Source organism: Tursiops truncatus, chromosome X (assembly GCF_011762595.2).
Source record: "Tursiops truncatus isolate mTurTru1 chromosome X, mTurTru1.mat.Y, whole genome shotgun sequence".
Taxonomy (NCBI): Eukaryota; Metazoa; Chordata; class Mammalia; order Artiodactyla; family Delphinidae; genus Tursiops; species Tursiops truncatus.
Window position 1 is genome coordinate 42386019 of NC_047055.1, and position 16657 is coordinate 42402675.

At 46.2% G+C, this 16657-nt stretch overlaps 1 protein-coding gene across 2 annotated transcripts in view; it reads left to right on the top strand.

The window, feature by feature from the left end:
• Positions 1 to 16258, top strand: part of GPRASP3 (G protein-coupled receptor associated sorting protein family member 3) — a 95336-nt gene extending 79078 nt beyond the window's left edge. Inside the window, exons 1-4 of one of the 2 annotated variants that reach the window (XM_033849472.2) lie at positions 9970 to 10254; positions 11744 to 11840; positions 12188 to 12263; positions 12594 to 16258. In XM_033849472.2, coding sequence (XP_033705363.1) covers positions 12744 to 14438 — 1695 coding nt within the window. In that variant the 5' untranslated portion in view covers positions 9970 to 10254; positions 11744 to 11840; positions 12188 to 12263; positions 12594 to 12743 and the 3' untranslated portion in view covers positions 14439 to 16258. Of the gene's footprint in view, positions 1 to 9969; positions 10255 to 11743; positions 11841 to 12187; positions 12264 to 12593 lie in introns of those variants that run through there. The other variant, XM_019949372.3, reaches the window with a different exon arrangement.
• Positions 16259 to 16657: the final 399 nt, after the last annotated feature.

The following is a 16657-nucleotide window of genomic DNA, read 5'->3' on the forward strand; positions in this document are numbered from 1 at the left end:
AGAGCAAGGCCCAGGCTTAGGGCTGGAAGCTTTGGCTCCGAATCCAGCCTTCCTTTCAGCTCTCTATCTTCACCCCATCAGGAGCTTCAGATTGTTCTAGCAAGCAGCTCAACCCCAGAGGCACAAGACTATGCCCTGCGTGCTGCGGGGCTGCGGCGGACTTGCGGACTGCGCGGTCACGTGGGGCTAACTGTGGGTCACGTGACCGCACTCTCACTTAGACCGGCGTGGAGGTGTGTCGCACTGAAAAGGGATGGGAAAGACTTGCACCTGACGCTTGACAGACGGCAGTGAGAGGAGTGGTCGGACGTGATGGTGGATGCGTGGGCGGGTGTCTCTCCATGCTGCACTAGCCTGAAAGCTAATCCCTCAGGCGCCCAGAATTATGGCCTTTGTTGGCTGAGGACGCAATCCCTCAGCCAATCGCGAGCGTCTTAGCCAGGGTCTGTTTTTGTCCAGGAGCTGAAGAGGCAGGAAGTCATCCTGCGGGAGGCATACGTGGAGGGAAGCATCGGCCGCTGCTAGAGGAGGTGGGCTCGATGCCGGATATTGGCATCCGTGGGAGGTGGTGGTGGAGACTAGGTCCGGGTAGAGGAAGTGTCTCGGAGCCTCGCGCTCCCTCCTGCCTTCTGCAAGCCCCTACCCCACCCTCATCTCCCCGCCCAGCGCTGCGTGACTCTGTTTCTCTGTGTGGGTGGGAGAGGTGGACACGTGGAAGCAGTTGGCTTCAGGGGAGCCCAGAGAGAGGAAATGGTGAAGTGACAATTTGTGAACACCGGTGGCCCTGGATCAGGAAACACAGGTGTGAGGATACGAACTGTGAGCTACACTCCCTTCCTCCCACCTAGCTGGCACTCATTCTCTACTGTTTGTCTTTTCCAGATTGTGAGACAAGCTCATAATTGGGGGGGGGGGGAGATCCAAGGCTCCAGCTGCCTGGAGATGCAAGAGAGGAATGAACCCCAATCTGGGCAGCTCTGGGGAATGGGAGCTAACAGACTCAGGAGGAGGGAATCTGGATGCTTTGGGCCCTTCACATAGGATTTCTCTTTGGGATACTGCCAAGCTTCTCAACTCCCAAGATGATACCTGGACCTGAGCTCCAGGCAGCAGCTCCCTCCCATCTAGGAACTCAAAAGCTGATACTCCATCTAGGCTCCCTCCTGCTACTGTGCTGGGCCTCAGAATAGGGTTTTTCTGGGAACCATCTATGGAAACTGTTTTATGGATGGTCTCATGTGTCCGCTCTGCAGACACTTCGCTCTCTTCCTTGTGTTTTGCTCTCTGTCCACTTCTTAGGGCTTGTTCCTTTGGTCTTATCCTAGGTAGCAGCCTTTGGTAAGTCCTTGTCCTCTTTCTAACTGAATTATCCCCACTCTCCCTACCCACCTCTCTCTCCCTACCCTGGCATCCACTGGATACCAAGGCAGTTTAAGAAAGTGCCACTAGGAAGTAATGAATTTTCCTAAGCCCACTCATATCCTTATTTTTATACTCACTATAGAGTTGAAACTATGCAGTAATACTACTTCAGGCCCTCCTGTTTATATATATATATGTTTTTTTTTTCTTTTTTTTTTTTTTGCGGTACGCGGGCCTCTCACTGTTGTGGCCTCTCCCGTTGTGGAGCACAGGCTCTGGACGCGCAGGCTCAGCGGCCATGGCTCACGGGCCTAGCCGCTCCGAGGCATGTGGGATCTTCCTGGACCAGGGCGCAAACCTGTGTCCCCTGCATCGGCAGGCGGACTCTCAACCACTGCGCCACCAGGAAAGCCCCTTCCTGTGGGCATGTGGGTAAAATTAGAGATTGAGGCCTTAGGACTACCTCCTCCTCTCTTACCCCCTGCCTCCTTTGTATTATCCTCCTCCCTCCACTCTCCAGAATTCTGGTAATATAAGTATCAGGACCAATGTTTAGGTTGTGGCCTTTCCCCTCAAGCTTTGTTGTCTTGTCTGTGCTGTTTTAGAGTTTGACAAACACCTCAAACATCATGTGGTATAAGAAAAAATATATCTAACCTTTGTCCTTGGTTCCTGGCACAGGGCCTGAAAAAACCTTGGAATTTCTTGAGCCCTGGGAGTATCTTTGTTATGCTAATGAACGGACTGTGGTGGGTCCCTAGTTAGCTTCTGGTTGTGAGGATGTGATCTGATCACTAGAAGGACCAACCACGTGATTAGAGTTGGAGCTTTAGGCCAGCAGGAACTCCAGGGAAGGAAGGAGGGCTGGATTTGGGGTTCGATCACATGAACAGTCCTGCCTATGTAATGAAACCCCAGTGAAAACTTCCTGGTTGGTGAGCACACTGATATCCAGGGAGGGTGACGTTGCCCTGAATCCATGTGAAAAGGACATGGAATCTGTATATCTCAGACCCTTCAAGACCTTGTCCTATGTATATCCTTTCTTTTTTTTTTTTTGCCATACACGGGCCTCTCACTGTTGTGGCCTCTCCCGTTGCGGAGCACAGGCTCCGGACGCGCAGGCTCAGCGGCCATGGCTCACGGGCCCAGCCGCTCCGCGGCATGTGGGATCTTCCCGGACCGGGGCACGAACCCGTATCCCCTGCATCGGCAGGTGGACTCTCAACCACTGCGCCACCAGGGAAGCCCTATCCTTTCTAATAAAACTATAATTCTACATATAGCACTTTTAGTGCTTTTATCAAACTTATAGCAAACTTGCTTTTATCAAACTTATAGCACTTTTATCAAAACTGAGGGGGTCGTGGGAACCCCTGAATTTATAACTGGTCAGTCAGAAGTATGGGTGGTCCCCCAAGTCTTGCAACTGACACCTGATCTCAAGTGGGGGCAGTATTATTGGGGACTGCACCCTTAAACCTGTGGAGTCTGATGCTAACTCCAGGTAGTTGGTGTCAAAGAACTGATGTCAGAATAATAGTGTCACACATCCTTATTTTTAGCAGCCACCCCTAGATTAATATCTGTAAACTGACCTTTGATCCTATGCATCATGCATAAGCAAGTTAAAATAAAGGAGGCAGAGCCTACCAGTGTATTATGGGTGAAAAAAGCAGCATATGTTTTTGTGGCATGCGTCTACAATTTAGATGATTTTTAAAGTTCTCTCTATATTTTTTCCTTATCAGAGTTCCCTCAGCCTGTATTTCCTGTTGGGGGTACTGCATTTATATTTGGGGAACTTCACACTGCAGTCTGGAGAGATACCTCTAAGTCCCACATGCATCCCAGGGCAGATGCTTAACTAACTCACGCCTGTGGGTTTTTTCAGTCTCAGCCAAAGCACTGGGTAAGTGTGGGGGGGGTGGCCATGCATGAAGATGATTATCTCTGTTCTGATCACTCCTTGAGTAGCACTTGTAAGGGCCAAGATCATCCCTCAGTTTTTTCCTGGGAGTGTAGTTGAAGTAAATACCTCAACACTCATATAGCCCTTTTGTTTCTGCCCCCTTTCGGGATAAATATTATGGGCTATCTCATGTAATAAATATCAGGGCTTGTTCAGATGTCATTTGACCTACAATGTTGCTGCCTGGGGATAAAATTAGAGTGAATTTGTCATCTGTCCAATCATGAATGAAAGAAGGGTATCTTACAGCACAGCTGACCCTCTACTCTGCCCCCAATTTCAAAAAAGCAGCCTTCAGTGGGATCTCGTCTATAAAATACTACCAGGTCCCCAATGGAGGGTTTCAAGTCCCTGTACTTTCCCATACAATTCTACCTTTCCATCTCCATTTCTAACACATTCTTCCAAGTCAGGGCCAGGACCAGAATGAGATAAAGATACAATTTAAGGAGGCACTCACTCGTGCCTCACCCAGTCCATGCCCTGCTCCACTTTGCCTGCACTCAAGCCACATGGGACTATCTGCTATTTTCCAACCCAACTATACTCTGTGCTTTACTACTTTTGTGCATTTCCCCAGGCTTTTCCCTCAATCTTCAATGCCCTCATGCCCTTTCTCTGCCTGTAGGAAACACAGTCATCCTTTTAGGCTCAGCTCAAATGCTAGGGCCTGTTTGAAGTCTTTCTGATACTCTCACCCTTACTCTTTGCCCCTTGGTAGAAAGTAATGCCTCCATCCTATGTACGTACACAGTATTTTATTCACCCCTATTTTAGCATTTGTTTCTTTGTATCATGCACTGGAGCGTTTTTTATGAATAAGACAGAACCAGTGTTGAGGGCCAGGTAGCATAGAGGAAGAAACTTGGACTCTGAAAGTGTGAATCAGACCCCAGTCAGTCTGACCTCAATGCCTGAGCCTTTTACTACTTTTCATAGTACAGTCGTCCTTCTGTATCCAGGGGGGATTGGTTCCAGGACCATCCAGAGCTACAAAAATCCACAGATGCTCAAGTCCCTTATATAAAATGGCATATTATTTGCACATAACCTGTGCGCATCTCCCCATATACTTTATTATTATTATTTTTAAACATCTTTATTTTATTTTTTTTGGCTGCACTGGGTCTTCCTTGCAGCACACAGGCTCTTGGTTGCGGCACATGGGCTTGTCTCTGGTTGTGATGCTTGGGCTTAGTTGCCTGGTAACATGTGGGATCTTAGTTCCCCGACCAGGGATCGAACCTGCGTCCCCTGCATTGGAAGGCAGACCCTTAACCACTGGACCACCAGGGAAGTCCCCTCCCCATATACTTCAAGTCATCTCTAGATTACTTACAATACCTAATACAATGTAAATTCTGCGTGAATGTTGTAAATACAATGCCAATGCTGCATAAATAGTTGCCAGTGTGTGTCAAATTAAAGTTTTGATTTCTGGAACTTTCTGGAGTTCTTTGATTCAAATATTTTTGATCCCTAGTTGGTTGAATCTGTGGATGCAGAACCCGGGATATGGAAGGGTGACTGTACTTATTGTTAATATCAAGATTTAATGAGTGCTTTATAAGTGCCAGATACTCTTCTAAGGGTTCTAAATATATTAACTTATTTAATCCTCAAAACAACTGTATAGAGTAGATGCTGTTATTGTCTCTGTTCTACACATGAGGAAGCTGAGGCACAGACTCGTAACTTGGCAAGCTCAGTTAGCAGAGCTTGATTTGATTAGCGGAGGAGCTGAGATTCAAACCTTTGTAGTTTGAATCTGGAGCTGGCATGTGTTGCCACTACACTACATCTATTGGGTTGGCCAAAAAGTTCGTTCAAACTTTTTTGCCAGCCCAATATATCCCTCTAGTGCTAATTATCACTAAAAGCTGCCATCATCACCATGACTATCTTCATCATCAGATTTTCTCCTCCTTACAGCTTGTAGCAAAGTACTTTATTCATCATAAAGAAACTTGAACCTGAGTGTTGCTAGACTCCCTGCCCCTTGTCCCCTTCTACCTGTGAATCAGCATACTCCGGATTTTCCTTCCTTCCCAACTTAATGGGCCATCATTTTTACTACTCACCTACCTCATCCTCTAGCGCCTGGCTCCACTGTCCTGGCAAAATCTCAGCTCTTGATAAATCCCAAATATCCACCTCCTTCTATACCTGTGTTGCTTAGTACAGTGCACCTGGGGAAAGTTAACCAAAACTTTCTGGCTGTTGACACTATGAATTTATCTTTCTCTACCTCAGTACAGTCCTCAGGATAGAAAGCAGATAACCTTTGATATCTTTACACTATGGATATTTCACATGGGTGCACTTCCACACAATGACTCTCTGAATTGAAACTAGGCTTATCTATAAGCTCACGTATTTAATGTACCTCTGAACCCCCTAGATAAGTAAGGTTTAGGTTTTCTGCCTGAAGCCTTCCTTTTCAATCTAAAACAGAAGCCAATCACAGTTGTCAGACCTCTAGCAATCATTAGGCAAGATGTTCAGAATCTACAGTTTTCCTTTCATGTGGAAACATGAGTTCTGCCACTGGTTTTAAGAGGTAGGGCTTACTGACAGACAAAAGTCAGGAACTATTACTCACTGAAGCATTGTTTTGTGCCTGAGCATACATAACATTTAGGATTGTTCCATATAACAAGGAATTCAACTAAAACTAACTTTATAAGGAAATTTATTATCCACAGATCAGAAGTACTGAGGCAGAGAAGTCTTGGTGATTGTTTGATTCAGCTAAGGACTCAGCTTTTATCCATCTCTTTCTTCTGCCATTCATAATATCAACTTCCATCCTAAGGCTGGAAACTTGATGGCTGCAAGGAGTCAAGCAACTTTCCAAGGAAGAAAAGGAGATACCTTTACTGATGGCTTTGTCTTATGAGTGAGGACACTTTCCTCAGAAATCCTTCTGCAATCTTCTCTTCTTCATGTCTCATTGAGCAGAGTTACATCACCAGCCATTCCTGAACCGGAGTACCAAGGGGATGCATTATCCTTAGACCAAGCAGACTCACCTCTGGAATTTGGATCAGCCTCCCTGTGGCACATCACCACAAGGAGGAGGGAGCATACTTATGTAAAAGTGATGTTCTTTTAGTAAAGGGTTATGTTAAGCAACACAGAATATACAAAGCACCAAGGTTGCAGTAAGAAAGAGCACAGCGGTGATGTCTTAGCAATCATGACCTCTAAAAGCCACCGTGGAGATCGCATCTACTCTTTTTTTTTTTTTTAACATCTTTATTGGAGTATAATTGCTTTACAATGGTGTGTTAGTTTCTGCTTTCTAACAAAGTGAATCAGTTATACATATACATATGTCCCCATATCTCTTCCCTCTTGCGTCTCCCTCACTCCCACCCTCCCCATTGCACCCCTCTAGGTGGTCACCAGGCACCGAGCTGATCTCCCTGTGCTATGCAGCTGCTTCCCACTAGCTATCTATTTTATGTTTGTAGTGTATATATGTCCATGCCACTCTCTCACTTCGTCCCAGCTTACACTTCCCCCTCCCCATATCCTCAGGTCCATTCTCTAGTAGGTCTGCGTCTTTATTCCCGTCTTGCCCCTAGGTTCTTCATGACCTTTTTTTTTTTTTAGATTCCATATATATGTGTTAGCATACGGTATTTGGTTTCCTCTTTCTGACTTACTTCATCTACTCTTACTGCTTTCCCCAGCCCACCCCATAATATGACTAGATCACAATTTTAATAGGAACTAGAAAGACCTGACACTTGCAGATATTTCAGAATATCAGATAGTTTCTCAGTTAGTGTGTACAAGAATCCTGTGAAGTAGTTATTACCAATCCCCTTTGAGGGATGACTTAACTGAGTTATAAAAACATTACGTACCTTTTCCAAAATGACACAAATAGTTAGTGGTAAAATCTCTATTTAAACTTTGGACTGCCTGGCTCTGAAGTCTGGCTAAGTCCCAGAGTAGAGCCCAGGGGAGAAAGTCAGAGAAACGGGTCTCTGAGAGAGGTGCGCATCGCTAGAGCCCAGGGGAGAAAATCCCATGCAGCCTCCTTTTAGAAAGTGCTTCCAGCGATCAGAAACTGGTAACTCTAGTCTAAGCAAGCACCTAGTAGTATAGTGCACTGCCGCTTCATGGTGGTGGTGGTGGTAACAGAGATGACTTTTCTACTGGGGTTAAGTCACAGTTGCTCAGACCTCACCACCAGGAACTTTGATTCAGGAAGTCTGCATTCCAATCTGCACTCCACGTTAAGAATTTGGGGGCTGAGATGCCAGGTTCAGGGAGTCACGTAAATTTTCTATACCTGGGAGGGAAAAGAGCAGGTATTTATGGAGCAGCTAGGCTTTCAAGGGCAACTTTATTCCCAGATCTGAAGTTCAGCTGAAAAGAAGAGGATGAAAGCTGTGTTCATTCGTCTTTAGTTATTCTGTTAAAATCCATAGGACACACTTCCAGTTTCAGTTCTGACATATAAAGAGCTTGGAAGTCATTGTTCCTGTACTTACAAGAAAAAAAGCTGAACAAACTGAGAATCAATGACTTATCTTAGACCCATCAGAGAACTGAGGTCACAGGGCAAATGACCACCCCAAATTCTGGAGAAAAGACATCCAGAGAGTCACAGCCTATATCTCTTTACATAGAGCAGAAACTGCTAGAGACATAAACATGTAAGAACACTTAAGTGGGAATTTTGACAAATTGATAGAGACTGAGGGTGGAATAGCAGGAGAGTGAGAAACCCCTAGGGACCTGCAGTCTTAGCAGTGTTGTGGGCTTTACCTCCAGGAACTCCAGCAGGTTCTCATAGTGAATATTCCAGAAAGATCTCCTCAGGGCTCTGGCAGTGGGAGGGGAAGTGTACACTCAATAAATACACCCCCGGGCTTCCCTGGTGGCGCAGTGGTTGAGAGTCCGCCTGCCGATGCAGGGGACGCGGGTTAGTGCCCCGGTCTGGGAAGATCCCACATGCCGCGGAACGGCTGAGCCCGTGAGCCATGGCCGCTGAGCCTGCGCGTCCGGAGCCTGTGCTCCGCAACGGGAGAGGCCACAACAGTGAGAGGCCCGCGTACAGCAAAAAAAAAAAAAAAAAAAAAAAAAAAAAAGATAAATAAATACACCCCCGAGTCTTCTCCATAACAAAGGCCTAATCTCCAGCGGAAAAGACTTTCCCAGAGCCTTATCCCAGCTGAGGGAAAGGCATTCCTCCTATCCAGCACACTCTAGCCTTCCATTCTCCTGTAAAGGGGAGAAAGATGCTAAAGAAACACTTGTGAAGGTCACAGTCTAGAGACAGGCCCACAAAAGACTGGAATTTAACCAGAAGATTATATAACACTTCCTCTCCTCTACATGCTAACAGGCCTCCAGTGTAGTAACAATGGAGTGCAGCTGACAGAGTTGCAAGATGCAGACTCTCTCTGCAAGATGTAATTAGGGAAACACAAAGTTAAGAGGAGAGACAAAAATAAAGACGCTAGAGGAATTTGAAGACTGACACCTGCAGCTACAGCAAACATTACACACAGCCCAACTGCTAACCAGCTTAACATAAAGCTTCTCACTGAAGGTCTATTTACCTCAGTTCCTATTACCCGACACATCATATCCAGCTTGCAACACAAAATTATAACACATAATAAAGGCAAGAAAAAGCATTATTTAAGGACACAAATCATCAGAACCAGGCTCAGATATAATGCAGATTTTGGAATTAAATAAGAATAATTTATTTGTTAATAGCCCTAATAGATAAACTAGACTGGTGTGTATGGCAAGTGTGTGAGATCCCAGTTGGTTCTAATCCCTGCCACATTCCCACCCTGCCAAAGATGATGAGCACTTGAAGGCAACTGCAAGAGAAGACCTGACAGAACCCGGGAAGAGAAGCCAGGACCGGCCCTACCTGGCTATGGGATGAGAGACAGGGAGGACTGTCTGAGCCGGTGCGTGTCCTGAGAGGGAAAGGCCCTCTTTCCTGGGCAACTGCGGGGGCGACGAAATGGCAAAGTGTGCTACCGTGCTACCACTGCGACTGAGAAAATGGCAGTGTGGCAGACAGGATGACGACACTGGCGCAGACAGGTGGTTTGTTTCCTCAGGCCAGAGGTCTGTCTAGGGCTGCCTTCCCTTAGAAGAGGGGCAGTGGCTCGGCCTCCACGGGCGCCGCCTCCCACCTTCCTCCCGCCCGCGGCCCCAGAAGGTGTAAAACAGACCCGGGGAGGGTCGTCCTCACAGCTCCTCTGCCACTGGCGCCCAGGGAGGATGGCGCGCGCGATGGGGGAGGGTAGGGGGGCGGACTCCGATCAGTCCGGTACACACACAGACAGACACACACACACACACCCCGGGACGATCTGTATCCATCCGCTGCTCCCTCCAGCGCGGCCCCTCCCTACCCTCCCAACCCCGGCCCCCACTGCCCACCGCCCACTGGCCCCACACGCTGCGGTGCCAGAAGTGTGCGGGGTGGGAAAGGTGGTCGCCCGAAGAGTAGTGGCGGAGGGCCGGCGTGGCCCCGCCCCTGAGGCCGGGACTCCTCCCGGCCCCGCCCCTTTCTGGGTCGGAACTACGGTGGGTCTGGGAGGGGGCGTCGAGCCCATTCGTGCAGTATCCCTCCGCCCCCTTCCCGACACCCTCGACGCGAGCGGTTGGTGCCGCAGCCTTCGTAGCCCCTGCCGGGTTTGGCGCAGCCGCGCGGGGAGCAGGACACCTCTTTGCCATTCTGCCCGCACGGCGAGCGGTGGGAATCCAAGTGAGGAGCTGCGACAGGAGGGGGAGGCCGACCATCGGGACCCTGCGTCTGCGAAAGCAACTGGGGGTGTCTCGGGGGCGACGAGCGGCTCACACCCTGCACCGCGGACCCTGGCAACCTGACGAGGGGGAGGCAACCGGGTCGGAGCGGGTCTCTGAGAGAGGTGCGCATCGTTGGGGGACCCCTGGCGCTGAGGGGGCGGCGACCGGCGCGGACCGGTCCTGGGGCGCGAGGTCTTGGCCGCAGGTCTTTCTTCGGGTCCTGGGGAGGCAAACGGCGCGGCCGCTCCCCGGCGGGCTTTCTGGGCGCCCGCGCCCCGCCGTCGACGGTGCCTGTGCCAGGAGAGGGCTGTGGGGGAGGCTGCTGCGGGCGAAATGGCGGAGGGGAGCCGGGGTGGGGGCGTCGGAGAGGCCGCCTGGGGTGGCGATCAGAGCCCGGTGCCGAGCGGGCGGGCGCGGGGGCCCGCCCGCCCGGGCCCTGATTCTGGAAAGGGGTCTGTGGGACCCCGCGTGCCGGGTGCTGTCCCTTCGCACAGGCGCCTCTTTGATGCCAGAGTGTCCTGTGTGCGCGGTAGGTCTGGCACATTCCGTGAAAGGGGAACTGAGCGGGTAGATTATGAAGACACCAAAATGAAAAGTTTATGTGCCTCTTAATACAGCAGTTTTGTTGCCTTCCATATTTAGGTCTTGGACCCAATTAAATGCAAGAAAATGGCAGGTTGAGGAGTCAATAGGCTTTCACAGGAAGGATCCGTGTAAACAAATAATGTATTAATCCATCTTTCTCATTTGGGATCTGTTTTCTCAACATCCTAGCCCACCTTAATATGTTAAGGTGTGAGAATGGCTCTTCAGAATAGAGAGGAAATTTTTCTGAAGGGTCAATTTAGAACGCGTGAAGTCAGTTTGCATCTTCATTTTCTGTTTTTGGAAACCCAAACCCCAGCTACCCTTCACAGCCCCCTCTCATTTTGGTGCAGAAGCAGTCCCACAGAAGATTTTGTGGAGTTCCTGGGAAATTCTGAGACCTGAGAGACATTTATTTACTTATTCCTTGATTCTTCAAAAGGAGGTTTTAGGACCTGAATTCTGGGAATCTGTTCACTAACCTGATACTTTTCTACCATTGTCAACATACTCTCTTGGTGTTTTGCTGAATGCCCCTTCTCTTTCTATAGGGCGTGACTCTTCTCTAGCTAGTGGACTGTTCTGTAGTGGTAAGGGTAGCATCTCCTGAGGACACCTGCTATGTGGGCTGGCTGGCATAGGTGGTGAATGAGATAGGAACTATGTATGTGTGGGGAAGGGGAAAAGGCAGGGGCATGCAAGATGGTATTGAAATAGTAGTCCCCATTATGTTCACTGCCTGTCTTCTAAATACAGTTGTTCCACTACCCATTCTTGCACCTCATCTTTTTGTTCAAGGAAGGTGTGGCCTCTGCTAGGAAAATGACTGACTTTAGTGTTGGGAGGTGTGATTAGACAAGCTGCAGGTCTTTGGGGAGTGGATGGGGGATCATTTGGGAGGAGAAGACAGGTGGGAGATATTTAACATGGCCTTGAATGTACAGAAGCATATGTTGTAACACTTGTCATGGGTGTTGGGCCATCTCAGTCTCTTTTGTTTTCTTTCCTCTTTTTGTCTATCCATAGGTTTGTTCCTTTATAGAGTACTGTAGAAATCTGCAGGTAGCTGTTCACTTTGAATTTGATTAAGAAAGAGGACAAAAGCTATTCATTTGGATCCAAGGTGAGTGTGAGCCTGAGCACCCCTATTGATTGGGAATGGGAATTGGCTGTTGGCGAGTAAGACCAGATCATATCTTGGAGCCATTGTCTTCCAACTTCCCACACACCTCTGCCCTCACATTTATGTATAGGAAATGGGGCTAGGGTGAGCCAGGATTGTGCCTATAGGGTAATTGATAGATACCTAGGAAGTGGGGAAGGAAGCCATGAGGAGGACCAAGGAGGCCAGAAACATTATATTCACAAAGCCTTAGATTTGGAAAGGCAGGTATTGGGTTTAGAAGCCAGAATGCATGTCTGTCTACCAAATACTTAAAATTCCAATCCCTCCTGTGTTTTTGTCCATAGGTCTGCCTGTGAGTCGACTATAGGGCTTATCAACACTGGAAGCAAGAAAGGAGAAAATTGCACCAGATCAGTGCAGGTTGGTGTGAGGCCTACCAGATAGACCTATAGAGTATAGTGGTATATACCAAAGGGGCTGGACACTCCTTAGCCTCTCTCACTTTCACCAAGCTTTCCCATCGTCTCTGTTCCTATTTGATGCAGAGACAAGAGTATGGAAGTGCCTGGGCAGGGCATTGTTGGGCATTAGTGGGACTGTGGAAGGGATAAAATGAGGTAACAGAGTTTTATACTATTCTACTTCTCCTACCACACAATCTATCTCTACTTTCACATGTCCTCTGTGGCTCTCTGCATAGAAAAGCACAGTTGGAAGAGACTCAAAGCCCATTTTCTTCTTCCACCTCAGGCCTATCTCCAGTGGTGGCTGTGGTGGCCTTGAAGTGACAGAAGATCATCACCTTCAACCCAGTAAAAGAATATTAAGATACTGACCTGGGACATATTGAGAACCAAAGCCAAGACTGTATAGAGCTATCTACATAACTGGGCTTCAACTATGGCTGGGGTTAAGAATGCAAGTAGAAAGAATAGGAGTAGAAAGAATGAGAGTAAAAAGAAGACCAAAACTGAAAATAGGGCTGGTGTACAAGCTGAAGCCAAGAGGGAGACTACTGGCGTAGTCAGATCTGTAGCCAAGACCCAGGCCAAAGCAATAGCCAAGGCAGGGACTCAGGAAGATCCAGTGGCAGAGGTGAAGGCAGCGTCTAAGAACAAGATTGTTACTGAGATGAAGGAAGGAGCTCTGGCAGATTTCAGTCCCAAAGCTGAAGATGAGGCCACTAGAGCATCTCGGTTTTGTTCTGTGGCTGAGGCTAGTGCTGAGTCCAGTGCTGAGTCCAGGTCTACGTGTAAAGATAAGACTGGTATTGATACCTGGTTTTGGGCTGAGGAAGAAGCCAGTGTTGGTTCCTGGTTCTGGAATGGAGAAGAGGCTGGTAATCGTTTCAGTGCTAAGGATGAAGGTAAAGCTGATATTTGTCCCCCATCCTGTGCTAAGAATTTGGAGCCTGTGGCTGGGGCCAACTGCAAGGCTAGGCCAGGGGCTGAGGAGGAGGAGGAGGAGAACGTTATTGGGAGCTGGTTTTGGGATGGAGATGAAACTAGTTTTGACCCTAACCCTAGACCTGTGAGCAGGATAATTAAGCCCCAGCCTGTGGATGAAATTAATGAAAAAGATAGGCCCAAGGACTGGTCTGAGGTAACTATCTGGCCCAAAGCTCCTGCTGTAACTCCAGCAGTGTTAGGCTTTAGATCCCAAGTCCCATTTGAGAAAAAGCCTCCTTCATATGTTGTCCTGGCCTCCGCTGAGGAAAATACCCATTCTTTGCCTGTGGCAACAGCGTGCCCTTCTAGGAGCACTCCCTCAAGCTCACAGCCTGTCTCTGAGTACCCATTTGGTTCTGACCCTTGTATCCAGACCATAGAGGAGATTAGACGCCAAATCAGGATCAGGGAGGTGAATGGGATTAAGCCATTTGCTTGCCCTTGCAAAATGGAATGCTACATGGATTCTGAGGAGTTTGAAAAACTTGTTACCTTACTTAAATCAACTACTGATCCTCTCATTCATAAAATAGCTCAAATTGCAATGGGGATCATTAATGTTCATCCATTTGCCCAAGAGTTCATTAATGAGGTGGGTGTAGTGACACTTATTGAAAGCTTGCTTAGTTTTCCTTCCTCTGAAATGAGAAAAAAGGCTGTAATTACTCTGAATCCCCCCTCTGGGGATGAAAGACAACGCAAGGTTGAATTACATGTTAAGCATATGTGTAAGGAAACCATGTCTTTTCCCTTGAACTCACCTGGACAGCAATCCGGATTAAAGATACTAGGACAACTGGCTACTGATTCTAACCATCACCACATTGTTGCCAATTACTTTTCAGAGCTTTTTCATTTGCTCTCCCTGGGAAATCGTAAAACCAGAAATCTTGTTTTGAAAGTACTTTTGAATATGTCTGAAAATCCAACTGCAGCCAGAGACATGATCAATATAAAAGCATTAGCAGCATTAAAACTCATCTTTAACCAAAAAGAGGCAAAAGCCAATCTCGTTAGTGCTGTGGCCATATTTATTAACATAAAGGAGCATATCAGAAAGGGCTCAATTGTAGTTGTTGATCATTTGAGTTATAATACACTCATGGCCATTTTCCGTGAAGTTAAAGTGATCATCGAAACAATGTAAAATGAGCTAGAAATAGAAGAGAACCCTTTGAACAATCTCCAAACTCGATAACAGGCTGTGTGTTCCCAAAGAGCCATGCGTAATGTTTTGGTTATTACAATGTGCATGTTATAAATTACATCTTTAACACAATATTACCTGTGACAGTCTAGGTCTGAGCTAGACCATTTTGGGGTGTCAAATTAATATTTCATTGTGAGTTGAAAACATCTGTTGATTATTCTCTTGTGTAGATGGGGAGCTTTTTAACATTTAAGATAGCAAATTGGTGCATCATAAGTAAGCTAACTTTTCATTAGTATCTGCTTAGATCCATTTGCAGCTTCAAATGATTTAAAAAGATAATATCCTTGAATTTATAATCTAGTTGTAGAAACAAGGCATATACACACAAAAAGATATCTAACAGTACACACACACACATATATATGTATACACACACACTCATTGCCAAATGTGCACTCTCAATACGTAAAGAAAGCAGGGTTGCTACCGGCTGTTTAATGTAAAAGGAATTACTGTTTTTTCCCTATTCTACCTGCATCAGATAACTCATTCTACAACACACAAATGGCCCTGAATCTCAGATAAAATGTAATATTCATCTTTTATTTTGCTGCTACATTTATAACTCCTATATTGTTAGGCTATTTCATTTATGTCAAGTAATCTTGCAGAAGAGAAAGGAGGTAGATGTAGGGAGGAAACATTTCCTGAGTACCTACTCATGTCAGATACTGTGTTGGCATTATATTTTACAGGTTTCTTCTTCTCAACAATGGTTCTCTGAGCTATGTACTGGTATTTTTTTTATGATTATAACTCGTTATTCTGGATTGCCTCCAATGGCAGTTAAGGAGGTTGAATACTTATTCCTAGATTCCCACAGCAGGCAAGTGTGGCATAGCTGTTTTGTCTGATACCAAAACCCGCTCTCATTGCACTACCTTATAGTCCTCTTCCACTTTTTGTGTGGCAGCCTTCAAGGCTCACAGACTGGTTTTAATGATTCAATTTTGCTGTAGGTAATGTCCCTGCCAGTCTTGCAATTCTTAACTTCCTCTAAATGCACATGTCCATTAGGCATTTGGCTAAACCTTGCTGGAGTAAGAAGAAAAGTCTGGGATGAGTGTATGGATTTGAACTGGCAGTGTCTGGGAAACAGTAGGTGCCCCAAACTGTTGAATGAATGAAATGTAGATTTGGAGCCAAACAACTGAAATTTGCTATGTGTCCTTCCTATCTTCTTCAATAAAGAACTGGAATCATTCTGTACATTGTTTCATACCTTACAGTTTAAAAGATAATTGCTTTTTTCTTCCTTGCAAAATTATACCTTAATTTGTTTACCATTTATAATTTATTCTCCTGTGTGTCATATGAAAAGATAAACGGTTCTATCTTTTACTAGTAGGCAAGCCTACTCTCTGCATTTGTACCAGCTAAAACTGTACAGGATAAACTTAATTGGAGAAATTTAGGCCCAGGCCCAGAACTGCAGCTTCATCAACACAAAACAGGAAAGCTAGGAGAGGAGCTGCTGCCTCAATCTACGTGATAGTGATTCCTGGAAGTCTGCGGTCCAGAAAGCATTCCCAGGACTTGGGCTATAGCTATAGACTCAGGGTAGGAATTACAACCCCTGGTCTGAGCTGAAGAGAATGTTTCAGTGTGTAAAAATATTGGGTTATATGCTTTGAGATTTTTAAACAGTTAAGAAATTAAAACAAGGTCATACTGTAAATACTGTTTGTAACTTGCCTTTCTTCCCACTAACTGTATATTGTGACCATCTTTCCATATCAATAAAGAGGCTTCTACAAATATTTTTGAATCTCTTAATGTTTTTCCTGTGTTAACATTTGGTGCATAGTGCCCTAATCTTTCATTGCATATCATCTGAATAAAGAATATGCATAAATTTATTCTCTTACAGAAATAGAACTACAGTATTCTGCAACTTGCCTTTTTGTCTTTTCAGTTATCTTTCCAATTTAGTATTATACAGATCTACCACATGCTTTTATTTAATAGCTTTATTGAGATATAATTGACATACCTCAAACCACACATATTTAAAGTATACAGTTTGGTAAGTTTTAACATATGTATACAGACACGAAACCATCACCACAATCAAGATAGCAAACATACCCATCACCCTGAAAAGTTTCTTCATGCCCCTTTGTAATGCCTCCTTCCCACCTCTCCCTGTTTTG